The sequence below is a fragment of the Rhinolophus sinicus genome, chromosome 16, assembly GCF_057876585.1.
Source record: "Rhinolophus sinicus isolate RSI-liver-muscle chromosome 16, RSI-T2T, whole genome shotgun sequence".
In the NCBI taxonomy this organism is placed as follows: Eukaryota; Metazoa; Chordata; class Mammalia; order Chiroptera; family Rhinolophidae; genus Rhinolophus; species Rhinolophus sinicus.
In genome coordinates this window covers 27,788,755-27,805,481 of record NC_142516.1, presented here as the reverse complement: position 1 = coordinate 27,805,481, position 16,727 = coordinate 27,788,755, and the positions used below count along the sequence as shown (strand labels likewise).

At 34.9% G+C, this 16,727-nt stretch overlaps 1 protein-coding gene across 2 annotated transcripts in view; it reads left to right on the top strand.

Moving 5' to 3' along the window:
• The window catches only part of INVS (inversin), a 117,364-nt gene that overhangs the window by 8,355 nt on the left and 92,282 nt on the right, over positions 1–16,727 (top strand). For both annotated transcript variants that reach the window (XM_019729227.3, XM_019729229.3), the window contains exon 3: positions 7,105–7,271. In XM_019729227.3, the coding sequence (XP_019584786.3) occupies positions 7,105–7,271 (167 nt within the window). The remainder of the gene's footprint in view (positions 1–7,104; positions 7,272–16,727) is intronic.

Genomic DNA, 16,727 nt, shown 5'->3' with positions numbered 1-16,727 from the left:
TTGTGTTGGAGAGTGTGATGCCAGAGCTATTGTGTAGTCTGGCACAATTGTCACTAGGAGTGACAGTCGTTTCCTATAACTGCTGGAGTTGGAGCTCTGATTTCCCCACATACCAGTCCATTAACCAAACAGACTCTTCTGGTTCAGCAAACCTTAAAATAACTGCATGCAGTAGAGCAGCGGCTTTCCAGTGAGGGTCCAGCTCAGCTTTCTGAGCTATGTTCAGACTGAGCGCATGCAGGATGCCAGCCCCAGCTAGGCAAGCACCAATTGGTCAGGGATTAGAGGCTCTCTCTACAGTTGCCAGAATAATTAAAACAACACACGAGCCAGCTGCTTTCTAGATTAGCTGTTCCTGACAGCAATGCAAATTTAAGTGCACTGTCACCCAGTGAATATTAGTGTACATTATAAGCCCTACATTTGTACATGTTGCAGTTACCAAACACTTCCAAAAAATAAATCATTTCACTGGAACATCAAAATATGCTGTTGTGTAGGCTGGACAGGTATTGGCTGAATCTTAGAATTGAAGAAACTAAGGAAGAGGATAGAGTAGGTAGATAGAGTAGGCACCAGCCTCAGTTAGCCAGGAAGCTCCGAACCTGACAGGACCTTCATTACTCAGAAACTAGCCATAAAGCCACTGTCCCCCTAGAGCAACTCCAAACAGGACCCAAGTGAGGCTGAATGCTGCTATTGCACGAATAGGGGATACATGCCTTCAGGTTCCTCAAATACACAAATTTTACCTTATAGGCACAACATATTGAGTGGCAGGAACATACAATTCAATCTTCTCTGTTGGGAAGTATAACTACCAGTTACATAAGAAACCAAGTATATCAGGTATTGAGGAGAAGGTTGAAGTTTCCCTGTATCTTATAGCAGACTTGGGAAGAGCATAGCATTTGGCCTAAAGCTCTGTGTCCTCGATGTGGAGTTACCTATTAGCCCCTGGTGCTGCGTTCACGTTGGCCCTGAGAAGTCTAATCAGTTAGCATTAGCCCAGTATGTGATGATTGCCTCCGTTTCTCAGCATTTGTTCTTGTGACCACAGTTCCTAAATCCTCTCCCTTATTAAAGCTTCTGAGGAGGAGGAATCACACTCTAGGGGGAAATTAGAATATGAATTACCATCTTCTTGCTAATACTAGGTACTACTGTCTGTTTAACACTAACAAATAAGATGCTAGTAGAGAGAGCTGTTTAATCACAAAAGACAACTAGAGACAAGCCTTATTATGGCATATGTATTCTCTGAAAGTATCATTTTGACTCCAGAAGGGCTCAAACGATAAAAAGAACATTCTCTACCTATAATACGTTTTGGTTCTGTAAAGGAGTTTGGGTTTAAATCAGTCCTTATCTGTAAGTGCAGCGATAGAATCTCTGGAACCTTCTGGATTAGATATTGGAGGCCCTTATGGAGAGAATAGTACCTACCTCTGCTTTACCACTCAGAAGACTTGTGCACAGGGGCTTTCGTTATCACATATGTTGCATCAAATGCAAAACTTGCCTCCATCTTCAAAACCAAGATTTTGAAAAGGAACACCTGCTTCATCCAGGAGGTGTACACAATCTGAATATATTTGTAAGGCTCTTTTAAATTTCAAGAGCAATGACCTTTCTTGCCTTATTACCAGATTACGTGGAAACATGGATTAGCAAAGTGAGTTATCTGAACAGCTGTAAAGTACTTCTGGGTCCCAGTATATCCAAGATTTAAATATAAATTAAAATATGTAGAACTAAAAAGGTAGCTTAGTTTCAGGCACTAAACAACTCAGACAGAAGTGCAACACCTTCTCTTTCTTTATCTAAAATTTCCATTTCCCCAAAGAAAATATTTGGCCAGTATTTTTCCCCCACGAGCAGAGTTCATGCTAAAACACCTAAAAAGTAACTGGCTTCTCTCATGCTCAACTCATATACGATTACCCTCAGCTAGTATATGAGCACCTGATCATTACGTGTGGTGAAAGTAGCAAAATGTTTTCACTTAAAGCGCATGGCAGAAGCCATGGTATCTTTTGTTATTCTTCTTGTTAAGTAAAGTTTATTGAGGTATAAATACAGTAAATACTGTAAACTTCTCCCTTGTTGTGTACAGTTATTTAATTTTAACAAATATATAGTTATGTAGTAACACCACAACAAGGTATATAGAACAGTTCCATCGTACCCCAGAATTCCCATGTCCCCTTATAACCAGTCCCTCCCACATCTCAGCCCCTGGTAACCACGCTGTTTTCTGTCCCTATAGTTTAAGCTTTTACAGAATGCCGTGTAAGTGAATCATACAACGTATACTCTCGGAGACTGTGTTCTTTACTTAGCATTACGCATTTGAGATTCCCCTCCCCTCCCCGTTGTTGAGTGGGTCTGTTGTTCATTTCTTTTTATTGCTGAGCAGTATTCCATTGTGTGGATGTACTACGGTTTCTTTTGTCCTTCTCCAGTTCAGGGACAAGTGAGATGTTTCCAATTTTTAGTAATTATAAATGGAACTTCCATAAACATCTACATACAGGTTTTTATATCTTGAAATCTAAAGATAAAGGAAATAGAACATAAGTTATCATGAACATAAGTTTTCATGCTTCTATTTCCTCTGAGTAAACACCTAGAAGAGAGATTACTGGGCCATGTAGTAAGTGTATATTTAACTTAATAAGAAACTGACCGTTTTCCATTTTGTATTCCTACCAATTATATCTGAGAGTTCTAGTTGTTGTACATCCTCACCAGTATTTGGTAATGTCAGATTTGTTTTTGGTTTTGTTGTGTTAGCCATTCTCACAGATGAGTGGTTAGAATTTGCATTTCCCTGTGTATTAATGATGTGACCATTTTTTCATATGCCTATTTGGTTAAATGTTTATTCAGACCTTTGCCCATCTTAATTTCATCATCTGTCTTTTTATTATTCACTTGTAAAAATTCTTTATTCTGGATAGAAGGCTTTTCAGATACACGTTTTGCAAATATTTAAATTTGTGGTTTGTCTTTTTGTTTTCTTAACAGTCTTTCAAACAGAGTTTTTAATTTGGATGAAATCCAACTTATCAGTCTTTAATGGATTGTTCTTTGTTATCATATCTAAGAAATCTTTGTCTAAACCAAGGTCACAGAGACTTTCACCTTTGTTTGCTTCTAAAACTTTTATGTAGTTTTAGGTTTTACATTTAAATTTGTGATTTATTTTGAGATAATTTTTGTTACGGTGAAAAGTATAGGTTGAGTTTTGGGTTTGTTTGGTTTTTGTTTTTACACGTGGATTCTAAAATTTCCAGCACCGTGTGTTTAAAAGACTATCCATTGGTTTGCTTTTGCACCTTTGTCAAAAATCAATTGATCGTATGTATGAGTCTATTTCTGTACTCATGATTCTGTTTTATTAACCTATGTATTTTTTTGCCATTTCACTTAAATTGTGAATTTATGGGCATAAAATTGTTTATTGTTTGTTGTTTATAATATTCCCTTATTTTCCTTATAATATCTGCGGGCTCTGTAGTGATGTCCCCACTTTCATTCCTGATATTGGAAATTTCAATGTGCTTGTTTTTAATGATCAATCTGATCAGAGATTTACCAATTTTATTGCTATTGTCTAAGAACCAACTTTTAGCTTCATTGATCTTTTTCTAGTGTTTTTCTGATTTTAATTTCATTTGATCTCTGCTCTTACCTTTATTATATACTTATTCTGCTTGTTTAGGGTTAAGTTAGCTCAGCTTTTTTTAGTGAGCTAAGGTAGAAGCATAGATCATTGACTTAAAACTATTGTTCTAGTCTAATATAAGTATTCAATGCTGTATATTTCTTTCTAAGCCCCCCTCATGTGTAGGGTAGAAACAGTATTTTTATTTTCACTCATTTAATTATGTTTTTTTAAGTTCCCTTGGGACTTTCTCTTTAACCCCTGGATTATCTATGTGTTAATTCCCAAATACTCAATGATTTCCCATTATCTTTCTGTTATTGATTCTAGTTATAATACATTACTGTCAGAGAACATACATTGTGTGATTTACTTCTTTAAATCTGTTAACATTTGTTTTATGAACCAATATATGGTCTATTTTGGTGAATGCCCCATGGGTGTTTTAAAAGACTGTATATCTGGCTGGTGCTGTGTGACATGTTCAATAAATATTAGTTATATTCTGCTGCTTTATGGTATTATTCAGTTCTTCTTTATGCTTGCGGATTTTCATTTTAGTGGCTCAAGCAATTATTGAGAGAGGTGTCTTGAAGTTACTAACTATAAATGTGAATTTTTCAAGTGTTTTTTTTACAATTCTATCAGCTTTTGTTGTGTGTATTTTGTAGCTATGTGGTTTGGTACATACACATTTAAGATTGTGAATTGACCCTTTTATCATTATATGTTTTTATTTGTTCCTGGTAATTGTTTTTGCTCTGAACTCTACTTTATCAAATATTAATATAATCACTTCAGCTTTCTTTTGTTTAGTGTTTACATGGTGTGTCTGTGCTCATTCTTTTACTCTTAACCTACTTATATTGTTATATTTCAAGTGAGTTTCTTATGAATAGCATATAGTTGGATCCTCTTTTTTTATCCATCTCTATCTTTTTACTGATGTGTTGATACCATTTACCTTAATGTAATTATTAATGTTAGGATTTAAGATTTCCAATTTGTTATATGTTTACTGTTTGTTCTCCCTGTTTTTATTCCTCTTTTGTCCCTTCCCCATCTTCTTCTGCATTTCTTGAATGTCTTAGTAGTCCATTTTAATTTATATGCAGTGAGGCTCTTTGTAACCACTTTATTGAGATTCACCATACATATATACCATATAATTCACCAATTTAAAGTGTACAATTCAGTGTTTTTTGTATTTTCACAGAGTTGTAAAAACATCCACAATTGATTTTAGAACAATTTCATTACTCCCCAAAGAAACCCTAGACCCTTTAGCTATGACCCGTCAAATACTGTTTCGCCTCCCCCTTTCCCCTCAGCCCTAGGCAAGTATTAAATGTAGAATTCTGGGTTGACAGCTCTCCCCATCACCTAACACTTGAAAAATATTGTCATTCCCTTCTGTCTCTATAGTTTCTCATGAGAAATATACTATAATTTGAATTGCGGTTCCCCTATAAATAATGTATTGTTTCTCTCTGGCTGCTTTCAGGATTTTTTCCTTTATCTCTAGTTTTCAAAAATTTGATTATGACTGACTCAGCATGAATTTCTTTGGTTTATTCTGTTTGAGCTTTACTCAGCTTCTTAAATCTGTAGATTTGTGTCTTTGACCAAATTTGGGCAATATCCAGTCATTATCCCTTCAAATATATTTTCAGCCCTTCATTCTTTTCCTCTCTTTCTGTGATGATATGAATGGTAGATACATTCTTGTTGTGCCACAGAACCCTGCGACTATTGATTATTTTTGTTTCTATATTTTCTGTAAGTTGTTCAGAACGGATAATTTCTATTGGTCTATATAAAGTTCAGCGATTCTGTCCTCTGTCATCTTCATTCTGCTATTGAGCCTTTTGAATGAGGTTTTTATTTTGGTTACTTCATTTGGTTATTTACTTATTTATTAAATGTTTATTAGTCTAAAATTTTCATTTGGTTCATTTTTATGGTTTCTCTTTCTTTGCTGAGACTTTGTCTTTTTCCATTTGTTTCAAGAGTATTCATAGTTGCTTGTTGGATAATTTTTATCATAGTTGCTTTAAAATTCTTGTCAAATAATTCTAATATCTGTATATTCCTGATGTTGGTGCCTGTTGATTGTCTTTTCTTGGTTAAGTAAATATTTTCCTGGTTCTTGATTTATCTAGTAATTTTGGATTATATCTTGGGTATTTTGTGTATTATCTTATGAGACTCTGGATCCTATTTAAATCTATTTTAGTAGACTGACAATCTATTTAGGTTTTGAATGAACATTTCTTTCCAGTTTTGTGAACTGTGGTTCATGTGTCAAGTTATTTTTCTAAGCACTTGTAAGGCTCTTCCGGTCTGCTCCATTTCTGTGATACCCAGGCCAATTTAGAACCTGGGCAATATTCCACCCAGAGTTCAAGTCTCAGAGAGTTTGCTATTTTGATTCTGATCAGTTTCACACATGAGCTGCTCAGAGTTGTCTACAACTTCATGTGTCTATTTAAGGAACTGCTTTCTCCAGCTTCTGCCTCTCCATAGTACTCCCCCATTCTCTACTTGGAAGGGGTAAGATACCACCTCATTGCTATTCTTTGCTTAATTCAAGGCCCCATGGTTCACAGGGCTCCTCCCTACATTCTCTGCAGAATCCAGCAGGGAGGAAAGGAGTTGCAGTCTCTTTTGTTATATGTGCTTTGGGTAGAGCCGGTATAGTCAAAATAGTTCATACCTGCAGGGCTACCCTCTTGCCAATCTTTTGACTAGAAAGAGTAGGCTTCTTGTAGAATTTTGTGTCTATGCCCATTGGTGTTTCTGGTGTGCTACTTTAGCACCAAGGCTGACTACGGTATATCTGGGAGGCAATAAACCTTCAGGGAACTCACCATCAGGTTGTTCCTGAAGTTTCATAGTTCCCTAGCCAGTATGCCTAGTTTTCTTGACCTTTCGTATATTTTGTCTGGAGTGTTTAGTTGTAATTATCAGGAGAATCAGGAAAATATGCACTTGCTCCATATTATCTAAAATGGAAAGCCAACTATGATTCATTTTTGTATCTCTCAGAAACATACCACATTGCCTAGTGTATGCCCTTCCCTAAGTATTTGTTGACAAAAGAAAGGAGTGAGGGAGGAAAATGAGTAGCTTCGTTATCTCGAAATGTTAATTTAGCATAACATAGTAGTTAAGAATATGACCAAGAGTCAACAATCATTTTGAATTTTAGCTGTACCACCTACTTTCAGTATAATATACAAAAGTTACTTAACGTCTCTGAGTCTCAGTTTCCTGTATTATACGGGTGGTAATAGCTATCTCATAGGGTAAGCAAAATGAGATAATGTATTTAATGCATTTAGCATTTAGTGCTTGATAACAAACAGTAAACGTAGTTCCTAGTCATAGTAGTAATTACAATGATCAAATATCACTATTTTTTATACTCACAGGAAACTCTGCCCTTAAAGACAAAGAAGATCAGTTTGGGAGAACACCACTTATGTATTGTGTGTTGGCTGACAGACTGGATTGTGCAGATACTCTCCTGAAGGCAGGAGCAGATGTGAATAAAACTGACCATAGCCAGAGAACAGCCCTCCATCTTGCAGCTCAAAAGGTGAGATTTAAAATTAGTTTGAAGTATAAACCTTTTGTGTGCTACTTATCAATTGCTTAATGGAACTGTACAATGGACAGATGATAGAAAAATCACATGTACATGACTCTTAGTTTCATATGTTTTCTGTAAAAACAGTCTTTAAGCTGCAGATAAGATAGTAAACCACAATCATCAGTGACTACTGTCACTTATCCAAGTTCTTCGAACAATAGAATTTACTTTATGATCTAAGATTAAGTCGGGAAAAAGGAATCAAAATTATATGTACAGTACGATTAAACTATGTTACAAATCAATTTATGCATGGGGGAAAAGTAAAGACAAAAGAAAAAAGAACCCAAACAAACCCCACTAAGATGTCAGTAGTAGTGGGTTTAAACATTGGGAATATATATGAATTTTTATACTTTTTCACTGTTTAAAATTTTTCCTTTAATTAGTATTACTTTTACAAGAAAAATCTGTAATCTCTTAAAATAAGTGGTATTGGGGGCATAAAATAAATTTATTTTCTGAATATATTTTCAGCTTTTTATGATTTCAAGTTTTTAAAGGCATTGTCAAGAGCTCAGATTTTTAAAATTAAACATATCAAAAAAATGAAATGGGAAGCTTTACTAAATTTACTTAAAGACTTATTTCCCTGAAAACTATTTTCCCGCATAAAATTTCTGTGTATAAAATATATTGTTATTGCCTGGTATTTTCCTTTTTGTTATTTTAGACGTATATTTTTTTAATAAAAGGCAATGGAAATTAGTTAGATCCAGCAGAAACTATTAGTGTTATTTCCCACTTAAAAATGTGAACCAGATAAAGCATATTAATTGAGGGGTTAGAAAAATACCTGTTCATTAGTTGAGTACATAAAAAAAGACTGACATTAAGATATATTACTGAATGTGCTAGCTATATGCTCCTATCAGTCGCATCTGTCAGGTTAGTTCCAAAGCTACTGCTCTTGAATTTGCATTTCATTATAGTAATTTTTTTAAACTCTCCCTCATTTTGAATCTCACTTTTAACTGCTTCTCGGATATCTATAACCTTTCACCTAGACTTGTCAGCTATTAAAATTATTCACTCGGGAGGGGTAACTCCATTTAACTTGCTATCATAAAAAAGTAAACATTTCATATTTGAAATAGCCTCAATATTAAGAATTTGATAGTTAGATTTTTTTATTGTGATTCATTTGAGTTTAAAACTCAACTTCAAAAATGTTAAGTTGGAGGAACCTAAGTTAATATCAGTGGATCATGTGAAGGGAAAATGAGGATTTAAATTGGTGATCAACAGTATGACAGTTTTGTAGAGGTATAATTGAAAATGAGTAATATATCTTTAGGCTATACTAGCATTAGTAGAATTTCCAGAACAAGGATGGTAATAATTCTTTAGTGCTCTGTCCCTATCAAACCTGGGTATTGTGTTTGATTTTGTGCTTCATACAAAAGCACCCTTATTAAGAAGCCAGGATAGTATAGATCAGGCAGGAACAAGACGGTGAAGGATCTAGAAATAATTTTCAAAGAATACTTGGAGATGATATGTCCCAGGTGTGTAGCACACCCTGCCTCTGATCAGACAGTACAATCACAAATGCTTTTTAGAGAAAACATCTTCACCTTAAACTTCTAGGATTCCCTCATATTAAAATAGATCAAACAAGATCTCACAGTGAAATACATGAGGAAGCAATCTACCACAAATGAGAACAAAAACAATAAGTAGATTTATTCCATCAAAAACATCAGATATTGGCATCATTGAAAACACAATATAAATAACCATTGATGGAATGTTTAAGGATATAAAAGAAGAAATCATAAAAATGAGCAATCCATAATAGACTTTCATAACTAGGCATAAATTCTGGCCATAACTACGTATTTTAGAATAACCCAGGGGTGTCCAAACTGCGGCCCGTGGGCCAACTGCGGTCCACAATCCATTGTTAATTGGCCCGCAGCAAATTCCAAAAATATATTTCGTTTACTTAAATAAACCAGGTGAACCAATACGTACTTCACCTCAAGTGAGTGGCCCGGCTGTTTGTGTATTTTACCGCATATGGCCCTCGGTGAAAACCGTTGAAAAAAGTTTGGACACCCCTGGAATAACCCATCTGCCAAAAACATCTCCAAAAACTGAACAAAATATATACAGCACATTGTTTGAAGACACTGAGAACAATCAGCACAGGCAGTATCTAAGAAACTACGATCATTCAGAGAAGGGAAGCCCCACATTCGTCTGGCCTTTTTCGTTTAAGGCATTTTCCAAATTGGAATCCAAAAGAATAAGACCCTAGCAGGAAGCAGGAATCTTAGGCTGAGAAACCTGGATGGAGTTTGGAGTTAGCAGTGCCTGGGACTTGCAGGGCAAAATCCTGGAGAGAAGGGGGCTACAGAGAAGGAACCCAAAAACTTGGGTACAAATTCCTCACAAATCATTAGCAAATTCCTAAACTGTGCTTTTATAGGGCAAGGCTCTCAGAAACCCAGCAATAAACAATTGCTGGGACTCTAAAGACCTAAACAGAAATAGTTTTAAAATTATCCTATATTATCTCTTCTGTTTAAGTCATTTAATATATAACAACTAGATTTTTTTGTGTCGGGATCCATTCTCACTTGAAAACATATGAATAATTAATTTTCTCAGAACAACCTAGCTCATTAATTTTTAGCCATTTACTATCCGATGTGGGCCAATGCCAGGGTTTTATACTGTGCAATTCCTATCCTATTTTTTAAAATTATACCAGGGGTGCCAAAAAAATGTATACACATGATTAGTATTCATCTTTTGTTATCGGTATATATTGCGTATTGCAATTTTAATAATTCTTTCCTTTCTTAAAATGTGTATATATTTTTTGGCACCCTCTCTCTATATATTTCTTTTAAATAAAATTAGCTGAGGTTTCATTTGGTATTTTGGTCCTTGTCTGTCCAAGATTAATTATATTTTTTTAAATGAAAGGTCCTGACTACTAGGGAAACACTTAGGAAATATGAAAATGAAAGTTACAGGATCAAGTACTTTAGGCAGACTAATATGGCAACTAAAGCTACTTTGGAAGAGAAAGAGAATGGAGGTACATAGAAACATATTATAGTTCAGACCAGTAGACAGGAGGAGTTGGATCCAAGAGATATATTGTGGAGGTAGAACTATTCATTCAAACAGTAGTTGCCAAATGTCTACTATGTAGTCATGACTATATACCTAGAAAAAAACATGAAAAATGAATCACATGTGTCTGCTATAAATAAGTACCGTCAGTACCAATCCCTATTAACCTTCAGTTCCTTTGTTTAGTGAACCTCTGATATATCAGATGTCAAATATTCTGTTCAGGTATTTCCTATTCCATTATGTGTGAATGCAGAAGTGTGCTATTTATGTAATCATCAATATTCACATATATTGCATGCATGCATTCATTCAACATATGTTAAAACAGGTCCTGTGCCAGACCTTGGAATACAAAGGTGAAAGACATGATTCCTGCTCTTAAGCTGTTTACAAAGATCATGGATAAAGATATCAAGTGATGATTAAAGCTGGTCTATGTGCCTTACAATACCTAAGTGTTTTATATTAACAGCCATGACATGTAAATAGTGATTATTATTGACCTGAAGATCAGTCATTCTCATATGTTATTTGCTATGTTTTTGCTTTTTTGTGTGATAGTGAACTATATACTATGTTATCTTTCTTGAAGATGGTTAATAGGAAAACTCATGTTCCCCATAACATTTTGTTCATGTCTCTATTAGAGCCCATTATCTTGTATTGTAATCATTGCTCACCTGTCTCTTTCACGCGAGATTGGAGCTCCAGGCAAGAACCTTGTTTTATTTATTTTGAATCCCCCAGAATATAACACAGTGTCTGACATGTCTTGGTTGAATGAATGAATGCATGGTATGCTACGTGTATAGAAAGTCATTATTAATACAAATGTTAGACATTTTGTTTATTAGAAACATTTATCCACTTTCAAAATACATATATGGGAAAAATCTTATTCTACTCTGGTGATTGGCTTAGTTTTTTGACACATATTCACTTCTCTGGAAACAAATTGCTGTTAGACCAAGCAGCTAAGGAAATGTTACCCATGAGAATAAAATTAATCTCAATCTACTGAACATCTGTACCTAATTTGTTTTTCATTTAGTACCCTCAGTTTAATCCAAGAAAGCAATCAGTCATACCTTTCCTGGGTTCTTACAAAAGATATCTAATTGTTAGAATTGTTTTGCTCAAGGGAAACTACTATTTCTCTGACTTCCACAGATACATTTATTTGTTAATAAAGATACAAAAGCTTTAGCAATCTTACTGAGTGTTCATAGTTATGCATTTTTAATCTTCCAGGAGGTTATTAATTTGGCTTCAAAAAGATTAAGACTACCCTCTTTGAAAAATTAGATCATGCTCAATGCAAAAATTAAAGAAACTTCAGGTTAAGTTTTTGTTTTTTTCTGGTTTAAATCAAAACCAGAATTCTCTATTCATCAATGAAAACTGAATGTTAATTTTCAGTTTTCAAAATATGTTAAAATATGTTTCTATGTGAATGATTTACCAAAAATGAAGAAGCGTAGAAAACCTTTGAAACCTCTCAAGGAAACTTAATACCAGGTGACAGTATTAGGTTTCCTTATTGTACACACACTCACACTTGCACACATACACACCAAGCAATCCACGCTCCCCAGGCCCCTTCAACTCCATGTTCCTGTATTCCCTCTCAGTACATGTACACCTCTACCATAACTCCTTACCTACCACTGCTAATCACTTACCTGTATTTCACCCCTTCTAATGCTATTTGAGGGCAGAGGCCATGTCTTATTGATTTTATAGTTCCAGTCTTAGCACGGCTCCTGCCATTTAATTGGGATTCAGTTGTTAATACATGAATGAAGGAATGAACCACTCAGTCAATAAATGTGAACATCAGATGAATTTGTTATGAATGGTATGGTCTTCAAAATTGTTGAAGTTTAAATTAATAGTTGTACTTTTCATTACCCACTCACCTCATTATAATTTGGTAAGTAGGATTTTACAAGACTCCGTAAGCTTAATTTCTCAACAGATATCACTCTTGTATGCCTCAATTTCTTCATCTATAAAATGGGATAATACTTTCCCCTATTTGCTGTGTAGAAAAGATGAACCCTTAGCTATAAAGCATTTTGCTTGTTAGGGAAATATACTCTCCAAGAGTGGAAGTTATCAAATGAAACAAAAACAAAGAAAAGAGTGTAAGTTATCAATGTTATTGCTATTAATCATACTGCAATACAAGTGTAAACATGAAATTGCTCTTTGGGAATCAGTAGATGTCAGAGATAGAAAGGTCCTTGAGGATCTTCTTAGTCCAATTCATCATTGGATGAGGAGATTGAGTCAATTCTCCTTTCAATTTTCTTAATACATTATTCATCGTTTTCTATGCCTTTGCATATACCAGAATGTTTTTTGTCTTGTTTTTTGAACTAATTATTTTAAACATATAGATAAGAATTGAAAGTAGTATTAAAACACTGTGTACCTAATATTCAGAAGCGATAAAACTGGATTTTAAGAATTTGCTTCTGATTTTTTTAATGAAATAAAACAAGCTTGAAGTTTTTTATTTATATTCCAAAGTCCCATTCCCCTCTTTTTCTGCCTCCTCAATCTATCTTAATGTTTATGGTTTCAATTCCCATGCATATTTTTCTACCACACACACACACACACACACACACACACACACACACACACACACAGAGGGTGCCAAAAAAATGTATACACATTTTAAGAAAGGAAAAAACTGTATTAAAATTGTAATACTCAAGATATGCTGATAACAAGAGATGAATACAAGTCATGTGTATGCATTTTTTGGCACCGCTACAAGATTTTAAGTGTGTAAAATAACATTTTATATATGTAAATATGTACATATTTGACTTAATATCATGTTTTTGAGATTTATTCATGTTGAAACTATGCAGCCCTTGTTCACAAAGATTGTATCCAAATGTTCAAAATACACATGAAAAGGTGCTCATCATTATTAATTAGGGAAATACAAATTTAAAATCATAGTGAGATACCACCACACAACTATTTGTATTAGAATATCTAAAATGAAAAAGTCTGGCAGTATCAATTGATGGTAAAGATATGGAACAACTGGAACTGTCAACTATTTTTGGTGAGAATGTAAGTTGGTGCATTCCCTCTCGAAAACTGACTATTTCAACTAAAGCTAAACACACACACACACACACACCCCCAACATCATTGCAGTTCACACCCCAACCTCAATAATATCTAAGAGAAATAAGTGCTTCTTTCCAACAAAAGACACGTATGTATATGATAGCTTTATTTATAATAGCAAACATTCTTAATAGCACAGGCAACCCAAATGCTTATCAACAGACAATGGGTAAATAAATTGTGGTATATTCCTACAGTGGAATACTACATAATAATAAAAAATGAACTGCAGATACATTCAACCACATGAATGAATTTCATAGACATCATGTTGAGTGGAAGAAGTCAGACTCATATGCCAATACATATGAATTTCAAGAACAGATAACACTATATGGTGATTCAAATCAGATTTGTGATTAGCCAAGGGATAGGCTTTGACTGAAAAGGCCTGAGGAAGCTTTCAGGGGTACGGGAAATGTTCCATATCTTGATCTGTGTGTTGGTTACCTAAAATTTTATCAGTCTTTACACTTGAGATTTATACTCTCTAATTGTATATGTTACACCAATACAAATATAAAAATGGTGAAATTTTCAGAAATCAGTGACTATGATTTGTAGGAGGATAAGGGAGAATGGAATCAAGAATGGTTCCTGGCCTAGGCTTTTAAGCACTTAGGTTGCATTTCCCCAGCCTTAGCCTCAGGAACTGTATGCAATCATGTATCTATACTCTAACCCAGTGGTTCTCAAATTTGAACAGGAGTCAAAATCACCTGGAGTTGTTTAGTGGGTACTTCTAGGCTTCTCTGTGGCTGTATTCACTCAGTGCATTTAAAAACAATTTAATAAGTACACACTTGACCACAAACTGTGTAGCCAGTGGGTATCTGAAGAGTAAGCAAATAAGGTTTTAGCTGTTGGTGTGCTTCTAAAAGAAAGCACCAGAAGACATTTGCAATGCCATTACTTAGAAACGTATGAAGGTCTGAGTGTATGAAAGAAACCCTTATGTTCTGGAATCTTAATGCTCTCTCAAGAAATCTCTGGACTTAGATGGGCAATGTTAGTTACAGTTCACCCCATTTGACTTCAGCCCTACCTCGGCTGCCTTTTCCAGGTAGGCCAAGTCCTAATCTAAAGAATCTTTGCTTCATTGCATTCTAACTTTTACATTGCAAGTAGCATCAAGTTTGTCCTCTTCTGAGTATTTAGAAACTACCTCTAAACCTGTCCTCTGGTTTCCCAGTTTAGAAACTGATTTCAAATATTTAGGATCTTACATTTAAATGAGTGTTCCAGCCAAAACTGGAGTTAGTCTGTTTTTAAACAAATCTGAGAATTGGAGTAAAAACCTGTCTGCCTTTAATATTTTGATTATACTTAATGTACTTTTACTTGCATGGATGAAATTTACAGTCACGAGGAACAACATGCCAACAAATCTTGATTGAAATCACTATTTTGGATTTTTCTAACATAGCTCTAATAAGGAAAAAATATTTCATTTAGTTTCATAGTAGCTTCATAGCAGTTAGAATAGTTGAATATTACCTATTTTCTATATGAGTGAACTGAGTTTGAATTCTTCAAAGCCACTTTGTCACTTGTAGAATCAGAAATTATTTTGTTTTGCTGATTCTCAGCTCAGTGCTCCCGATAAAGCTTCACTGAAAGACAACTTACATGCGCTTCTGCAGCTTGCTCTCTCAGTCTCTGGTTTTTCTATCTTAGAGTAATTCCCAAATCCAGTTTCCCAGTCAAACCCCCAAAGAAGTACTTAAGGGTTTCTTTCTCGTGGGCCAGATTCAGAATTTGAACCAAGAGCTTCTGCTTTTAGGTCCAGTGTTTTTTCTTTATGACACAATACCTCTCAAATAAAATAGAGCAACTTGCAGATTTTAAAATCTCTGTGGCTTGAAGAATTTTGTTTTGAATATGATCATATTTCCTACAACCATATTCATTTCCTAATCATCTTTATCTCTTCACTGACCCCCACTTTTACGAAGTTATGAAAATACAAGCATCTGCTTTCCATGAATAGATTAGAGATCCCCACAAGCCTAGATTCCCATGGAAACCAATCAAAAACTAAAAGGAAAAGAAAGATTATATATTGAATTTCCCTGAGACCTGCAGCTTGTTTTTCATTAGACTCATGCTGATTTCTTTTAAACTCTGGGCAGAAGGCCAGTGAATATTTTTTCAGCTGATAAAAAGAAACTTCAGATCTATTTACTTTCATTTAAACTTTAAAAAATTAATTTTGTATATAACATTGTGGAGGAGGAACAAATTTTTCTCTACCCTTCTAGGTTCTTCTGCCTGGTCAAATAATTAAATCTACTTGAGAAAAATTCACAAGAGAAAGTAACCAAATTTAATTACATACATAATTTGTTTATATGGGAACCTCGCATACATGAGAGAGTCAGAGACCCCACATACGTGAGAGATTCAGAGACAGAAAGTTAAAGTAAGGTCTATATGACAATCTGAGCTAAGTATGAGGTAAGGCACCTTGGGGCTGCAGAGGGGAGAAAGTCACTTGCAGGACTGTAAGAAGAGCAGATGTTCAGTAATTAGAAGTTTGCCCTGCCACATAGATAAATCATGAAAAGTTATTTCTGGTAATAACTCTTATTATGGGCAAGACCCCAAATTTAAATTCTTTAAGGGAGAGGTAAAAGTTTCTCATGAGCCCCCAAGGTCTCCATTGCCTTCAGCTCAAAATCATTCACATGCCAAAATGGGACATCTTGGGGAGGCCTGTTCTGAACCCCTTCAACATCAATTCCAAAGAAAACTTGAGCGTTAATTTTCTAATTACCTACTTATGTCATAGGACCATATTTGTTTATATAATTTCCTCGTCTTTTTTTTTTTCCTACTCATATTTTACTGTTCAAAACAGAGAGAGAGAGAATCGGAGGGCCTATTATTTTGAGGCTGGATTTTGTCAGTGCCTGGGCACATTTTCCCTATGACCAGTCCTAGGGCTTTTTACACCTCCTTTGACTGTTAAGCTTTTACAAAGGCCAAATAATCATTTACTAATACGATAACAAAAAAATAACGAAAATGCCAAAGTAAGGGAGAATCAAGAAAGCCAGGGAGGAGGCGACTGGGGAGAGCAGTGGCCTGTGAATTTAAATAAGGCAGCCAAAATCATCTTCATTGAGATGTGGACATTTGAAACAAGACTTG